Source organism: Poecilia mexicana, unplaced genomic scaffold, assembly GCF_051168715.1.
Source record: "Poecilia mexicana isolate PSO_F unplaced genomic scaffold, ASM5116871v1 scaffold_21, whole genome shotgun sequence".
In the NCBI taxonomy this organism is placed as follows: domain Eukaryota; kingdom Metazoa; phylum Chordata; class Actinopteri; order Cyprinodontiformes; family Poeciliidae; genus Poecilia; species Poecilia mexicana.
The window spans coordinates 3,600,988-3,618,832 of NW_028263390.1; the positions used below are offsets into that span (position 1 = coordinate 3,600,988).

General features: G+C 37.2%; 1 protein-coding gene across 6 annotated transcripts in view; it reads left to right on the top strand.

Moving 5' to 3' along the window:
- The window catches only part of LOC106908073 (uncharacterized), a 110,347-nt gene that overhangs the window by 77,088 nt on the left and 15,414 nt on the right, over nucleotides 1–17,845 (top strand). For 4 of the 6 annotated variants that reach the window (XM_088001814.1, XM_088001815.1, XM_088001816.1 and 1 more), the window contains 14 exons: nucleotides 1,678–2,073; nucleotides 2,608–2,714; nucleotides 2,803–2,861; nucleotides 2,949–3,088; nucleotides 3,317–3,526; nucleotides 4,239–4,448; nucleotides 4,541–4,675; nucleotides 4,752–4,930; nucleotides 7,076–7,240; nucleotides 7,334–8,728; nucleotides 8,829–8,870; nucleotides 9,204–9,263; nucleotides 9,439–9,499; nucleotides 9,576–10,033. In XM_088001814.1, the coding sequence (XP_087857940.1) occupies nucleotides 1,678–2,073; nucleotides 2,608–2,714; nucleotides 2,803–2,861; nucleotides 2,949–3,088; nucleotides 3,317–3,526; nucleotides 4,239–4,448; nucleotides 4,541–4,675; nucleotides 4,752–4,930; nucleotides 7,076–7,240; nucleotides 7,334–8,728; nucleotides 8,829–8,870; nucleotides 9,204–9,263; nucleotides 9,439–9,499; nucleotides 9,576–9,649 (3,233 nt within the window). In that variant the 3' untranslated portion in view covers nucleotides 9,650–10,033. Of the gene's footprint in view, nucleotides 1–1,677; nucleotides 2,074–2,607; nucleotides 2,715–2,802; nucleotides 2,862–2,948; nucleotides 3,089–3,316; nucleotides 3,527–4,238; nucleotides 4,449–4,540; nucleotides 4,676–4,751; nucleotides 4,931–7,075; nucleotides 7,241–7,333; nucleotides 8,729–8,828; nucleotides 8,871–9,203; nucleotides 9,264–9,438; nucleotides 9,500–9,575; nucleotides 10,034–17,845 lie in introns of those variants that run through there. The other 2 variants (XR_015761765.1, XM_088001820.1) reach the window with 2 other exon arrangements.

A 17,845-nucleotide genomic window follows, 5' to 3' on the forward strand; every position in this document is an offset into this window, starting at 1 on the left:
ATACTATATACAATATACATGACATTGTGTCAAGATGTGGTTTGTTTTAACGCTCAGTGACACAAAAGACTGGTTTAATGATATTTAAAATAATATTTGCAACATTGGTTTGGTTTTTACACTTATGAGAGAATAATGTGCAGCTTTGTTGCTCCACCAGTTAACACATTTATCTCAGAGTTTGAAGGGCCCAATCAAATCTCAGCTGAACTTTCTGTGTGGGATTTGTATTTTCTACTTGCTGTTGGGAATCAGAATTCTGGAGACCAAAAATGTTGTACCAACCTCACAAGGTGGCATCAAAGTTGTTGAGAATCAACCAGTCAATCAAATTGTATATGTATATCACCTTTCAGCAACAAGGCACTTCAAAATGCCTTTCATAAAAACACAAAAATACAATGCGATAGAACACACAGTCAACAATTGAATCATTACATTTTGTCAAGTGCCATTGTTATACATCAGATTGTTGATTAATGTTTCATTGATTATGTTTTTAAAGTAACTGTAGGTTTTTAGTCTAGTGTTAAAGCCACTCAGTACCTGAGCTGTTTTTCAGTTTTCTGGAAGTTTGTTCCAGATTTGTGGTGCATAGAAGCTAAATCCTGCCTCTCCATGTTTGGTTCTGGTTCTGGGGATGCAGAGCAGAACCAGAAGACTGAGTGGTCTGTGAGGGTGATGCAACAACAGCACATCATTAATGATTGCTCATTTCTATCTGTAATAACTGAAGCTATGTGTTGACTTTAGATCGCTCCTCTTTAGGTCCAAAGATAACTTCAGTTTTTTTTTCTGTTCAGCTTGACAAAGTTTTGGCACAGCAACACATTTATCTGCATCTGTTCAGTGTTTGGATGGGTTCAGTCACCTGGTGACATTGTAATGTAGAGTTGTGTATCATCTGCTTGATTATGGTAGCTAATCTTATTCCCTGTTATAACCTGAGCAAGTGGGAGCATAGAGATATGAATTAGAAGGGGTCCTAGGACTGAATCTTGGGGTTCTCCACATGTGACTTCTGTCCACTTTTAGAAGTTTCCTATTGAAACAAAGAAATCCCTGTTCTTTTTGTAACATTCATACCATTTGAGTTCTGGACCGGAGAGTCCTATCCAACTCAGAACTTACATCAATGTTTGGTTTACGGGATTATTAATTGTAGTGAATAATAAATTACAGTTTGAACTATTATTAAAATTCTAAGTTTTTAATTTAATTAGGACACCACATAGGAATTTGCTAATCTACTGTGAAGGGCTGCATGGTGGTGCAGCTGGATTTCACATTTTCCCCTTGCATGTGTATGTGCTATCCAGGTATTCTGACTTCCTTCTAGAGTCCAAAAATATGGCTGTTTATTTTGTGCTTTCTTTAATTTGTTAAAGTGACGACCTGGTTTTAACCCCACCTCTGGACCCAGACCCCCTGTCTTCTCGTAGTGGGTCCGGGTCACACTTGGCAGATGTTAGAATAAAAGTTCTCAATGCTTCCTAGCTGACTTTGTTAAAACACAGCAAAGAAATGGTTGAACTAACTCAAGAAGGAAAGAAAGAAAAATACATTAAAACTATTTGGAATATTTTTGAGTTATTTGTATGGAGTAAGAGTCCTTTTGATTGTGTCTTTTTTATGTTGGTAGTCTAGATATTTATGTCTTAATTTTCTCCTTTTTAGATACAAGTGTGATGCCACAAAACACAACAATGACTCCACCTACTCCAGTCCCGTCAACTGTTCTCCCGACAACAACCAGTGCTACAATTACTACCATCCCCACTACTATCCTTATTACAAATCATACCACCACTGTTCCCACCACACACCAGGCAACAACTACCCCATCTCTCCCTATGAGTGCAACAAACATGACTACTGCCATCACAAAAACACAAAGTACTTCTGCTCAACCCACTACAACTGTTATATTCGATACAAATACTACCATGAACTTGACCAATATTATTACTACCAAGGCCCCCACACCTGCTACCAGTGTTGCTGTTACCACAGTTGCTTCATCTACTGTCTCGACCACCACTGTCACCTTACCTCCTTCACCCACACCAACAGGTAACATTGCTGTGACAAATTCTGCTTGTTCTTTGATTATTTACCTGGGGAATTTCCTGCAATTGCATTTTTTATAGTCATGGATAGCTGACTTGCTGATGCTTTAAAATAACTGAATAAATAATAATTATAAGTGATTCTTTATAAATATTTATAAATTGTGATACATTTATAAATAATTAAACATTTTTGTCCCCAGAAATACAAAAAGATCAATAATTTCTGTGTAAAGTATTCTCTGTGAACTATTTCTTTAAAGGGAATGATGTGACTTGTTCTACTGTTTTTATGTTTTTATCCATGAAGTGTTGTTTTTTTGTTTGTTTTTACTAAATTGCATTCAGCGAGCAACCAAATATCTAATTTTTGTTAATTTGTTAATGCAGAGATCTATCACAGTTGACAGTTTTTCTTCCTAGACCTGAGACTGCTTGATGCCTTTCTAGTAAATACTCTTTACCATGTGTGTGTTTTGAATGGATGCTCATGTTTCTATGGTGCCCAAATAAGTAATTTTCCGTTTTCCACAAACAGCAACTGATATTAAAAGGTCAATGAGATTAGAGAAGGATTTTATACAGGACTATAATAATAAGAGCAGTTCTAAATACAAAGAACTTGAAGAACAATTTAATGGCCTGGTAAGTACATTCTTTGCTCAATATGATTTCAAATTTTCAGCTGTTTGTGTTTTGATGCTTATAATTTCACCCACATCTATTTCCACAGCTTTCACAACAGTATAACATCAAAAATGGAGTCATTGCTGCTTTTGTGACTGACATCAGGTAATTAGCTTTAACAGTTGTCTAAAGTAAAATGTTTTAGTCTGAACATGCTTCTGATCATAGTTTTGGGTTTCATTTGTTTTACAGACAAGGAAGTGTTATTGTGGACTTTACTATCAGGACATTTAAATATGATAACACTCTGATGGCTGAGGCAAATGATAAACTCATTAAGGACATTGAAAATAAAATTGCTCCTGTTCTGGATGGAAAAGTTCAAGTCCAAAGTGAGTGCCCAGTGCTTTCTTCATTCTGTATTTAACAGGAAACCCCAAAAGGTTTGATCCAAGTCATGCCGTTTAGAAAATATTTATCCCAGATACTGAACAAATGTATGTGAACCTTTGAATTCAATGAAAGTTACAAAAATGTTCTCACTAAGTTTTCTGGCGTGAGAAAACAGAAATTATTTTATGTAAATACCTGGTTTCAGCTGTATTTGACTCTCTCTGTAGGTGACACACCATTGACCTTAAGCCCTGAGGTCATCTATACTGATGAAACCATGACACTGACATGTGCCCCCCCTGGTTTTACTCTGGAAAACAGTTTTAGTGTTGAATGGAAATTTAAAGGGTTGGTACTTTCACCATCACGGAGACATACAATTTCTTCCAAATATCCATTCACACTGGTTATTTCCCAAGTGATTCCTTCTGATGCAGGTAAGTTAAAGCCAACTTTATTTTAAAAAGCAATAAGTGAAAAGTTCTTGTACATTTTAAGTATTGCAGTATTACATTTAGGCAAGTTTATAACTTAACCTTGCATGTGGTCCTTTATTTTTTCACACACATTTTCGTTAATTCATTAGAATATTAAGAATACTTGATCACATTTTCTAATTTCAAACGTGTATAGGTTTGTAGGTGTGTAGAACAAATTCATCTGAATTTGAGAACTGAAAAAAAAAAACTTAAAGTGATGCATCACCTACAACTGTGCAAAAATAGAAATATTTGCTATATTAATCTATGAGACAGGAACACTATCACACTGTGACATGGCTGTATTAAATTAGTTCTTTTAAAGTGTTTTAACTTGTTTCACTTATGACCTCATGAAGACACAACAAGAGCAACACTGCAGAATTAATTGTTGGTACAAGTAAATTAAGGGATTACAGGCATACCACAACATTCTTGTAAAAATTCATAATCAGTGATATTATCCTGGAAGAATAGTCAGTTATATGTTGTTGTTAGGATGCAATTTACCAATGTAATCAAAACTGAGTTCAGTAAGACACCAAAATTTGTCCCTTTTTATGATTCCAATAAAACTTTTACATACAATAGTTTTCGCGAGTGCTTACAAATTTACGTAAGACTTTTTGTTCATGCCTATAATTACTAATTATGACTTTCTTCATTTTAGGGTATTATGAATGCATATTCACAGGATACACTATTATTTTCCATCAGAATAGGACTGTGTTGCCTAGTAACATCAGATCTGCTCCCATTATCAGTGTCAGTCGTACAGTTCTTGCTAAATGTGACCAAGGGAAGAGTGTACCACTCAAGTGCTGTGTCCAGTCCCCTTTCAAACTCAAGTGGTATGAAGGAAATACACCATTACAATCAGGTATGCAGTAAATGATGAAATACACAAATTCCAAATACTCAGAAGCTTAGAACTGTCTTAATAATGTTAATCACAATTCAAAACGTTTGCAGGTTCAACCCTGAACTGCATCACTTATCAATATCCGATGCAAAGCTGCACTCAAGAACAGAAAGCAACATTCACCTGCAAAGTTGACAATCCGCCGGGTTATGAAGAAAAAACAGTGTTGACTGTTTTTCTCAGTCGTAAGAGCAGAGTGAAATTTTGTTAAATTTATGCTGTTTTATTAGCATTTTGACTTGCATGTTTTTAAATTTTTAGCTATTATCTGTAAGGATGCTGAGTATGGAGAAGGAAGAGAAAATGACATAAAGGAAGGAAACTGTGAAGAAGGACAAAAAGGAACCAAGACTGCAGTTTGTTTGGCTTCAGGAACCTGGAAACCTGTGAAAGACACCTGCATTATAACCATAATCAAAGATTTGCTAACTGAGTCAGTGGTAGGTAGTTTCCATTTTACAAATGTTGTGGATCCCAGAATCTAGTGATGACTTAGAATCATGTCTGTTTCATTTACATTTATAGTATGTGGAGACCTCATATATTCATGCATATTGACCAAGATGCTTTCCAGAGTAAAAACAAATACAGAACACAATGAAACAGAAACAGAAACAGTGCTCATAAAAACACTAAAAAAATACAACAAGGTTAAAAGTGGTCAAACTTCAAAAGCCTGTTTAAAGGCATGGGTTTTGTTTGACCTTGAACAAAAACAGATCAGAGAATGTCTTGCAACTCATAGGGAAGACTATGCTAGACTGTTGGGCCAGCAACTGAAAAGGACTAATGGCTTCCACTTATGGAGGCCCCTCCAGCAGATATTTACTGGCTGACCATAAAGTTCTGCTGGGCTGAAGGAAGTTGTATCCTGAGCTGAACTGGTGGATAGGAGTTACATATATTTGTTTTTTACAAGTTAGTCAACAAGCTAATGGCAGAGTTTTGGACAAGCAGATGGAAAACTGCTTAATACTATCAAATAAAATATTACAATAATCAAACATCGAGCTAACAAAAGCGTGAAGGACCTTCTGCAGGTCACTGTAGCTAAAGAATGTCTTTATTTTAAAAAAAAATTGAAAAAGATTATTTTCCCCACAGAATCAACCTCTTTGTGAAGTTTGAAGTTTCGGTCGAGTTTCACTACTAGATTTTTTTTATCAACCAGTTGAAGTGGAGGGTGAAAGATCCAGACTGAGTAGAATGACAACTTACTGGAAGCATCAAACAAATCAATCAATCAATCAAATTTTATTTGTATAGCACATTTCAGCAGCAAGGCATTTCAAAGTGCTTTACATAATTAAAATAAAAATAGCATGTGAGAAAGAGATTTAAAAAACATCATTAAAACGCAGTGAGAAAGAGAAATAAACTGTCTCCAACCCTTTTGACTTTAGTCAAAACGCCGTTTGACAAGGACTCTAACCTCTCGGAAACAGTGAGAAAGAGAAATAAAAAGAAATGAATAAATAGATAAAAAGAAAAGATAAAAACATTAAAAACATCAGATAGAAACATTAAAAACATTAAAAACATCAAAAACATCGAAGACATCAAAACCGACACACTAATCCTAATTTAGCCATAAGCAACTCTAAACAGGTAGGTTTTAAGTTGAGATTTAAAGGCTCTCAGTGTTTCAGCTGTTTTACAGTTTTCTGGAAGTTTATTCCAAATTTGTGGTGCATAGAAACTGAATGCTGCTTCTCCTCATTTGGTTCTGGTTCTGGGGATGCAGAGCAGAACCAGAACCAGAAGATCTGAGGGGTCTAGATGGTTGGTACAGCAATAACAGATCTTTAATGTATTCTGGTGCTAAACCGTTCAGTGATTTATAAACTAACAACAGTATTTTAAAGTCTATTCTTTGAGCTACAGGGAGCCAGTGTAGGGACTTTAAAACTGGTGTTATGTCTCTATCTTCCTGGTTTTAGTGAGAACGTGAGCAGCAGCTTTCTGGATCAGCTGCAGCTGTTTGATTGATTTATTAGTCAGACCTGTGAAGACGCTGTTGCAGTAATCAATGCAACTAAAGATAAACGCATGGATGAGTTTCTCTAGATCATGCTGAGACATTAGTCCTCTAATCCTGGAGATGTTCTTCAGGTGATGGAAGACCGACTTTGTGACTGTCTTAATGTGACTCTGAAGGTTCAGGTCAGAGTCCATCACTACTCCCAGGTTTCGGGCTAATCGCTGGTTTTTAGTTGTAATAACTGAAGCTGTGCATTGATTCTAGTTCGCTCCTCTTTAGGTCCAAAGATAATAACTTCAGTTTTGTTTCTGTTCAACTGGAGAAAGTTTTGGCACATCCACACATTTATCTGTTGGCATCGTGATGTCACCAGGTGTCCTTCTGGTTTTGCCAGAAGGACTTTGGCTTAAGATAATAATGGCTTATTATCTTAAATTATTATCTTAAGCCTGTAAATGGCTTAAGATAATAATTTATCAGATTTTAGGTGACTGGTCAGTTACTACAAATCTGGTTTGCTTCTGCTGAAAAGGAGCTTATCTGATTCTTAATATTTTTGCATATTTTTGCAGTCTTTGTTTATATTCTCCTCACATTTATTCAGGATCTGAAAAATGAAGAAGTTCCAGAATTTACAGGGAATTTAACTAAAGCTGTCAACGAGAAACAACAACAAGTCACTCAATCACCTGCAACAATCTCTGCCATTGTCAATATATTAAATACCATTGCACAAGTTTCAAATGATGTAGAAGAAGATGTCATGCAGGTACGGTGAATATGCTACATTTTATATATAACAACTTTGTAGCCAAGGTTTGAGGATGTTGTGGATTTTTATAACATATCTCTTCATCTACAGGATGTACTGGAAACTGTTGATGTCCTCATTAGTGACAATGCAAAAGAATCTTGGAGCTTTCTGAATACAGGTGAAAACCAAAATTCCAGCTCACTATTGCTGTTTTCAATGGAGACAATTTCTGAAAGACTGAATGGTTCATTTACAATAACTACTCAACGGATTCAGCTCAAGAGAACCAAATTTACAGACTCGTTCAATGATGAACTGAACTCCACGGTTACCATAGAAATTCCAGAAACAGGTTTCGACAATACATTTATCACCACTATTCTTTTCTCCTCCTTGAATAATGTTATGCCACCACGGACCTCTGCATTTAACTTGAGCCTTTTTAATGAAACCAGCAATGAAACTTACCCCGAGAATGTCATCAATGCTGCTGTTCTGCTTGTCAAAATAAATGAAGCAGTTCACAATGTCAGCTTAAGCTACAACAAGCTCAATACCACTCTGGAACTGAACCCTCAGTGCGTCTTCTGGAATTTTACTCTCTTAGATAATCTTGGTGCCTGGGATGACAAGGGCTGTAAGTTTGTTTCTGATATAAACGATACCGTGACCTGCACCTGCAACCATCTCACATCGTTCTCAATTCTGATGTCAACTGGCATCCCTGAAAAACTAAGAACATTACTGGATATAATGACATATATCGGAGTTGGAATATCAATGGTCAGCTTAGTTATTTGTCTCATCATTGAAGGAATTGTATGGCGACCCCTTACCAAAAACAGCACTGCCTTTATGCGCCATGTTGCCATTGTTAACACAGCCCTGTCCTTGCTGATTGCTGACATCTGTTTCATCATTGGGGCCGCTATTTCAAAGAACCCCAAAGAAAACCCAGACGAGGACTACACAGTTCCAGTTGGACCATGCAGTGCAGCAACCTTTTTCATGCACTTTTTCTATCTCGCCATGTTCTTTTGGATGCTCGTTTCAAGCCTGCTGCTCTTGTACCGGTCAGTCATGGTCTTCTCCCAAATGTCCAAATGGACCATGTTCGCCATTGGCTTGACTGTGGGATATGTTTGCCCTCTGATCATTGCTGTTACTACAGTAGCTGCCACTGCACCTGGACGTGGATATGTAAGGGAAGATCAAGCTTGTTGGCTAAACTGGACAAAGACCAAGGCCCTCCTGGCCTTAGTGATCCCTGCCTTGGCCATAGTTGTGTTCAATATTTTGGTCATTTTGGTGGTTTTGTACAAAATGCTGAGAAGAAGAAACACAAACCAAGCAGATGAGAAACATGCCTTGCTAGTCATTTTAAGATGTGTGGCTATACTGTCTCCATTATTCGGACTGACCTGGTGTTTGGGAATTGGAACCATGGTGGACCCAACAAATGGAGGGATTCATGTTGCTTTTGCTTTCTTCAACTCATTGCAGGTACTTGCATTTGTGTTTGAGTTGGATACAAATTTAAAACTAGCATTTTAATATTTTTTTTTGTCTTCTGGACTTTTAACAAATGTTTCACTCTCTACAGGGTTTCTTTATTTTGGTGTTTGGGACTCTGTTTGATTCCAAGGTATGTTTTCTTTAAAAGACTAGCTAATACAAAAAAGAATAAATAAATAAAAAAATTAATAATAATAATAATAATAATAATAATAATAATAATAATAAAAACATTGTTATTTTGTTTTACATTACTCTATCAAAAAATATGCCTTAACCTTTTGGATAACTTGCCAAGAATCTAACAGTAGTCTGTATAATAGTTTGCTATTTTAAAAAGGTAGGAAACAAATATTACACAATTACAATTTTTGATTGAAGTGTTAGAAATGCATATTTTGTTTTATCAATTTGTAAAACTGTTTGTACTGGATTTATCACTAACATGTTTGTCTGTCTGTAGATCCGTTCCCTGATTTTAAGAAAAGTACCAGCTCTAAGCACGACCTCCAATCGAACAAGAGTAAGTTGTAATTTGCCGAAGCACTGCAAAAATGTTGCAGACAATCAACTTGACCTGGCATTAGATCAACAGATAGTGTGTTTTACTGAAGTGTTGCATCATCAAATTAAATTCAAACAATAACTTTTTTCTTCAATTGCTTTTTTTTTTTTTTTAACACGTTTATTATTTTTAGAGCACCAGTGGTGGAACTTCAGCTCTGAGTAGCGTTTTTGGTCGACTTCGCAGAGGAAGGAGTAAGTCGTTTAACTTTATCTATCTTTTTTGCTACTTTAAAACCACTTTCCTTACAATTTATTGTTTATGTTCCAGATGGCTACAATGTTTCACGGGTTGGAAACTCAAACACCAGCAGTAGTGGATCAGATTCATTTGCCAACACCTGATTCTGCACAAATAATCTGTTCACTTGTAAAGATGAAGTGTATCTTATCTTTCAGTTATTTTCATTCAGTCACATATGCAGATATGATATCTTGAATGTAAGGTTCAGTGGCAATAATTTATGAAGGACACTGTGCAGTAGAATTTTAATTAACTTGTATGTCTTTAAATACACAATGTTGCTGTTCATTTTAATTATAAGTGTAAAATCACAGTGTTATGGTTTGTATGTGCAATTCAAAGGGCATTCTAAGGGGAAACCTCACAAAAATAAGATGATTATACAAGAGTTAATTGGGAAATGTATTTACTATTCTGTGACATCACAAGAATATCAGTACTTTAAAATATTTCTGTGCAGAAATAAATGGAGTCTTGCAAGCAAAGAGATCTATGAATCTTCTATTAGGAGTAATGGGCCAAAGTTCTAGCAAACTCTTACCAGAAGATTGAGGAAGGAAACCCAAAACGCTTGACTCAAATCTTAGAGTTAAAAGAAAAGCTGCCTAATGCTAAGGAAATACACTGAACAAAAGTATAAATGCCACATGTCGAATACAAGAGTTTTATGAACATTTGGGTTATGTAATATATAGAGAAATTCAAAGTATATTTTCATTAATTATCAATCTTCATATTGGCATTAATAACACCGTGGTCTTACCATTTGTAGTGGATTGGGAGTCCTTTGAACATGATAGGGGTCGGGTTGAGGAATTTGATTTTGACCCAGTTGACTTCTCTTAGGCGGTTATGGACAGTCTGAGGTGTGATGTGTCTGTTGTGCAGATCAATAGTCTCATCAGCTGTGTGTGTTGCTGGTCTTAGCCAATTCTGCAGATGTGGCGGTCTTGTGTTGGAGTGGTCACATGGCTGTCGAGGATGAGGTCGATGTGCAGTAGTGCTGGTCTTTTGGAAACAAACTCTTAAAGGCCTATGGTCCGATAATGGACATTGAGCCATGCAGCTACTGCTCTGCTGGACATCCCTGCATCCAACATGCTGATGGCACCCTTCTACATAACTAGTGACATCTGAGGCAAAACGACTTGTGACCAAATTTGACATTTTGGGGCCTTTTATTGTCCCCAGTCCAAGGATTGTCCACTTGTTGTTCATTTTGTCTGATCACCCACTGGACATGCCCAACCCATCCACTGAGTAAAGCTCACTGACGGCAAATTGGATTAAAAATTATTCACAAATCAAGAGAAATATTACTTTTGTACAATAAAATGTTAGCCAATGCTAATTTACAGTTCTTAACTCCACATGGCAACAATATTGTACATGGGGTGTTTATATTTTTGTTCAGTATATATGTGAGCTTGTGACTTTGAAGAAAGTAATAAAAAAATTCAAAAAATGTCCCCTCTCTCTTTTATGTCTTCTATTTATGTAGCAATAGAAATGATTGTAGTAATTCTGACATGAACAGAAAAGCTTAGTCATATTAAACATCATGGTGACATGAAAAATAATCTTTTCATACACTGCATTTAAAAATCTTATTTTAGTTGTATATATTGTAAAAGAAAGGAATATCTTACTATTAAAACTAAGAAAATAGTTTAACTTAAAATATGCCTTGCAAATTTAAAATGATTAGTTACTTTAATTTCAGAATTGTCATAGATGTAGCTCAACAAAGGTCCAGATGACTGTATGCTCTAAAGATTGCTACACAAATTAAACATGCTGAAAGCCTTTACTTTCTTGTTTTTGTGGAACAAACTGTTTTAGTAGTTCTGCAAGATATGTTTTACTTGCAGAACTACTTTTGCCAGCCTGTGTTTTTTTTTGTTGTTTTTTTGTTTTTGTTTCCACTTTGTTCCGTCTCCGTTCCCGCTGGATTTGTGTTCACTTACTGTCACTGAGTAGGTTACACTCAGGATTATGATAGTGGGCCATATTAATCAGTGTGTTTCAAACACAGTGTGGCAGATTGTTTTAAATCCCCACATCCCTGGGTGTGCTGTGGTGGCACAGGGGTTAAGCACAACCTACATATGGAGGCCTTGGTCCTTGACGTGGCCGTCACAGGTTCAATTCCCTGCCTGGCAAAATTTGCCGCATGTCTTCCCCATCTCTCATTACCCACTTTCCTGTCAGTTAACTATCAAATAAAGGCCTCTAGAGCCAAAAAGACCTTTTAAAAAAATCCCCACATCCCCAAATACAACCATCAGTCTTCAAAATAAAATTATTCCACCTTTCTTTATTCAACATAGAAATAAAAAATAGTGGCTTTGACATTTTTTGCAGTACAAAAAAAATCCATATAGCTAAAGTGAAGCTGCAGTCATTCACCAATGTAGATTGTATGAAAGACAAATTGTGATTGTTTACATGATAGATTATGTGACACCAATAATTCACAGGTATTTTTCTTACGTGTGACGGTGCCTGAGAGTCATAAAGAAAAATGTTAAAAACAACTGTAGGAAAACACAGTGGCTCTTACTGAAACCGTTCTACTGTAAATAGCTGATTAATAGAATATTCATTTTAAAAGACTTTCATTCAAGCAAACCGCTGACAGTGGTTATCCACTGATTTCTCATGCAGTCAAAAATAAATGACATCACTTTCTCAAAATAATGTTTTTTCTTCTGCATTGTGAAATGATGTTTGAGATCCACACCGAGTGTCAATTTGTCTCAACTAATTCTTAATTTTGAGCTACTTGGCCTCACCAAGAAAACTTGTCAATACAATCCTTGATCTTTAATCATGCACATTCATACTGGACTGTAATATTACTTTAAATCATGTTACCATGGTTATTTCATGTTTCATTTGTTTCATATTTCTGGTATTGCTGTGTAAAGAATCAACAGGATATTTTTGCTGTAAACAAATCTGAATTAGTTCAAACTAACCAACACACTCCAAATTCCTCATGAAATGAATATAGTTTTTCAATATTCACTATTCATACTGAACTGTGACATGATTGGCTAATTTTATTGGATCCGTTTTTATTTCTTACGAATTTACTGTTTTACCTTTAGAAGATACATTGTCTTTTTATTCCATATATGTGTAGTGTGTTGCTATTGAAATGATGCCAATGCTGGACTTATTTCTTCATTTGTCACTTAAATCCTTAGTCTTACCAGGCAGGCGTTTCGAAATGATGACTGAGCTTCAACTATTTGACTGATATTTTCTTGTGAATCAAGTGGTCAGGGAGTGTCAACGGAGATAAAGCACAAGTTTAAAATGGAAGATGTACACAGTAATAAGTCAAATAGGCCTCGCACTTTGCAGAGAAAATCACTTGAATAGTAACATGAACTCAGAGACAATATTGTGCTGAAAGGTAAAACTAAAGCCCCAACCAGCAGGTCAGTCACAGCCAGAGAGAGGATGAGGTAGTTTGTTGGAGTGTGGAGCTGCTTGAAGTAAATGACAGAGATGATTACAAGAAGATTTCCACATGTTATCAGAAGTGACAAAGAAACAGCAACAACATTTAAAGCATAAGAGGTCACAGTCTGTCTGTGAGGCTCTGCTGATTCATTACAGAAATGCTGGTCTTCAACCATATCAGCTCTGTAAAAATTTCTGCATTGTTGATGAAAATTTGAAATTTCAATACAGTGTGTCCTTCATTCTCCACTAAGCAGTGACTTGGGAGTGATGTCCTTTATGGCTGAACAGTTCTCCTCCATCAGATTTATTATTCCATATATGTCTGTTCATTGGCTGCACAATAGTAAGACTGGGGCTTCCTTGGTACCCAAGGTGATGTCCTCCCTGGTGTCCCTTTGAGGAGTGATACACATACTGTTGTTGTACTCTTGCATTGAAGTGTATTTGTAATAGAATGTGATTACTTGCAAGTCAATAGATGTAGATTGTCACAATTAAGGCTGAGTACTCTTTGTATTTAGCAGTTTCTTACTGTGATTTTCCAGATGGAAAACCAACAAGAACACCCCTCGAGTTGGAATTCCATCTGAGAGAATCTGTATGTACCTGAGCCTTTTTACCACAATGTTTAATCCAGGATCAAATGAACGGCTCATTACCAGGCCTGTTCAGAGCTGCTGAGGGAATTTAGCCATTTGATCCCAGTCTGTTGGAGCAGGGATGCATCTGAAAATTGCAGGATGGTAGCTCTTGAGGACTGGACTTGAGGACCCCTGGATTAATCTGTCTTCTGTTGTGCCTCAGGGCTCTATGTTGGACCCAATTTTGTGTAGTATTTATGTGGACACACTTGGTAGAAACATACTGATTCTAAATTGTATCTCTTTGCTGATGATACAGTCTTTTACTGTTCTAAAAGCAGTCTGTAAATAGTAGTATTTACAAACTTCTTTTAATGTTGTGGAACATCAGCTTATGGATTTGAAACTTAGTTGATTTTCTTTTCTAAAGGCAAGAAAATACCTAAGATGTATCCAAGGGAAACTCGATGTAGAGCCTTGTTCTACAAGTACCATGATGTTGATTGATGATGGCTCTCCTTTTATTTCATATAGAGAATTTGATCAAAAAAATTGTGCTTCTTTTATTGCTCCAGCAGAATTTACACATAGTATGGAGAACAGTTTGAAAGGCCTGGGTGATGTCATCTGTATTTGCCCTCGTTTGAAATGCATGGGTGACATAACTGTGATGTGCAGCAGATACCAAACACAGTGCCAAACGTACTCCTCATAAAGGTGATGTTTTTAAAGAGGCAGGTCCAGCGCCGAGGTCAGATGGTGTCTGAACAAAAATACACAGTGGATCCAGATGAAATGGCTCCTGTCCACCAGTGTTGTGGTACTCGAAATTGGTCTTGGTCTCGAGACCGGTCTTAAGACCATTTTTTGATGGTCTCGGTCTTGTCTCGGACTCGACCGCATTTAGTCTCGGTCTTGTCTCGGTCTCGGGCGCTGAGGACTCAGCATTTTATTTCAAGACCAGTCGAGACCGCAACTGTGAAAATACCACTAAACGTGCAGCATACTGTCCAGTTTATTTGTTAACATCTTTGTTTTCAGTGGATGCAAAACGCACCGATTAAAATCCAACCAACTACGTGTTTCTCCCCCTTCCCCTCCCCTCCTCACCTTTCACTCGCACGCGGCGCTCTGAGACATGCGCAGTGGTTTTCTCTCAGCGGCAGAAAATGTTTGTCTAATCTATCGCTGCATAAATCATAAGAAATCCGATGGCCACAGCTAACTCAGCAGCCCTTCGCTTTCACAGACGGTGGAGACAATGTCTAACTTTTTTCGTCACTTAGAAAAGTAGCTCAAAGAAGGTAAGATCCATTGACGTGATGTTAGCAAAGCTAGCTGTATAGACACACATAAGCATTGTGATGAAAAAAAGTTGTCACTCACTGTGCTGAATTATTGTGCGGAGATGTTGACTGACTTGTCGCATACATGGGACAACGGCGCTGTGTCCAAAAGTCTGCAATATAGTGATGTGACATTCAGGAACAGTACGATTCATCTGCTCGTCTCTTTACTTATTAGATAGGACTGGAGTGTCGCTGAGAGCCGTTGTTCTATCAGATAGCCATACGCTGTCAGAATAGCATACATGCAGTGAGTACCATGCCTGCGCATGCGCATTAAGAAGTCCGACGTCAGAGGAGTTGTCAGTTCACCATACGCAGCAAGTTATGACGAAAATAAGTCATTAAATTGTTTTCAATGATAACTATATAGATATACATGTGTTGTCATGGTTTCAAAGTGTATTTAAAGCAGGTCTGGCTGCTGCTGGAGTCAGCTACAACACACACCCGTGTAAAACTCACTTAACCGCTAAGTCAGGATGCCATACAACTGTTGATAACAAAGTGTATGACGATCTACGTCATGATTCTGTGTTGCTGATTAAATGAAATCTTATGGTAATGACGTGTCTGACAGATATTGCCGGTGTTCTATCAGATTACCATACGCTGTCAGGATAGCATACATGCAGTGAGTACCATGCCAGCGCATGCGCATTAAGTCCGACCGTCAGTGGAGTTGTCAGTATACGCAACAAGTTATGACGAAAATAAGTCATTAAATTGTTTATAATATGACATAATATGATAACTAGATAGATATACATGCGTTGTCGTGGTTTCAAAGTGTGTTTAAAGCAGGCCTGGCTGCAGCTGGATGCCATACAACTGTTAACTGTTAATAATGATCTACGTCATGATTATATGTTGCTGATTAAATAAAATCATATGGTAATGACAGCGTATGCATGTCTGAGCTAAGCGTACGACTATCTGACAACGTATGCTGATCTGACAGAACACAGTGAGTTCGTGCTAAGCGTACAACGATCTGACCTGACAGAACACCCGTTCTTTGTTCTTGTAATGCTCTGTGTACACTGCATCATTATTTTATTTAATTATGTACATTGATATTTAAATGAACAAATAACTAAAACACAAGAACAAAAGAGCACGCAGAGCATGCATATTGCTCTTTGATTGTTTTTGTTCAAAGTGGCAGCTGTAATGTCTGCTATGGTGTCAGACTACCTGGCTTCATGTACTGGGATAGAGAGTGAAAACAGTCACAATGAGCGCCTTCTCTTTGGTTACTTCTTGCTTGTTGCTCCTTGGTCAGTGTTCATAGTTGAGCGTTATTTACCGTCAGGGCATTGCCTCAATTGCTATGTCTAATGGTGCAGACAGTGGTGGTTTCTTACATGAGCAATATGGGCAAATGCCCAGGGTGTTATGTTTTTAGGGATGGCACGAGACCATCACACATTGTAGCACAGAAATGGAATATTTAATATTGGTAAAATGTATTAAGTATTTAATATCTAGGTGTTTTTATGGGAATATGGATCTTTCAGATTATTTTGAGAAGCAATTTTGATCATATTTTACATTTTATTGTGTCATGTAGCGCGGGCCGCTGGTCTTGGTCTTGACTCGGTCTCGACTTCCCTCGGTCTTGGTCTTGACTTGGTCTCGGACCCTAAAAGTCGTGGTCTTGTCTTGGTCTCGGATTAGGTGGGCTTGAACACAACACTGCTGTCCACCAATGTGCGTGAGCTGAGTCGAGTCCTGAGTAAAAGCCTGTGTGGCAAGATAGAGCTGCATGTTTTCATATATACGTTATGGACGACTTTATTGGATATATTTAGTGTTTTAAGAATGTTATGCATTCTTCTGTAGCCGTTTTTTATAAAAGTATTTGGACATGAGAAGATATTCAGCATGGTAACTGGGTTTCAAAATTGCTTTTGCAAATAAAAATACTCAGAATTTACAGTAAACCAAAAATTAAGGATGGATTCGAGACCAGGCCTTCCTAGATCAAGCCAAATGTTTAGAAAAAGCTGACTGTTCCTATAAACACATATCCTGGATATATTGATAAATTAGGCATCTTAATAATAGTATTATTATTAATCACATCACCTCACAGGGGGAATTCCCAAAACCATCAGAGCCAATAGAATCTGTGGGATTTAGGACACAGGGAGAACAGATTACAGGAGACAAAGGGAAACATTTTGACACAAAATGCTGCGATTGGTGACCAGTAAGAAATGCTTCCTCCCATCACAAGACTCCACTTTGGATATATCCCAAAAAAAAAAAAAAAAATTCTCCCAGGGAATTTCATATATTCAGGTAATTTCCTGGCCCACATGTATACTCATAAGCAGGACACAGCAAGAAAAGGAAAAGGAGTTTATTTATAACAGTAAAATAATATGCACAATGGAGGCTCGGGTTTCTGAGGTCAACAGCTTTGTTTTTGAAGAGAGACGCCACAGATTCTTAGATAGGTGAATTTACCTTCACCTATCTTCAGGTGAAGGTAAATTATCTCACAGCTCTGAAATCCTCATCAGGCAATCAGATGATTGCAGGCAGGTGTGTAGGCAGCTGCAGGATAGCCACACCCTCCATCAAAGATCCTTTGTTCAAGGAAAGATCTCACACACGCACACGTGCACACACACGTGCATGCACACACCAGGATCCTAACAGGGAAATTGAACTGGACTGCAGTGAACAACTTAGTAAAAGAATCTGGCTTTAAACTTATGGAAAAATACACCACATCTTAAATGTAAACTGGAAATCTTCTAAGAAAAATATAGATGGCTACTGTATACACTATCATTGCTGTCTTGCACAGAACACTGTGCATAATGAAAGCCACAGACTAACTCAGGTATTTCTACATTTTCTAGTTTATTTTGTGGCTGGG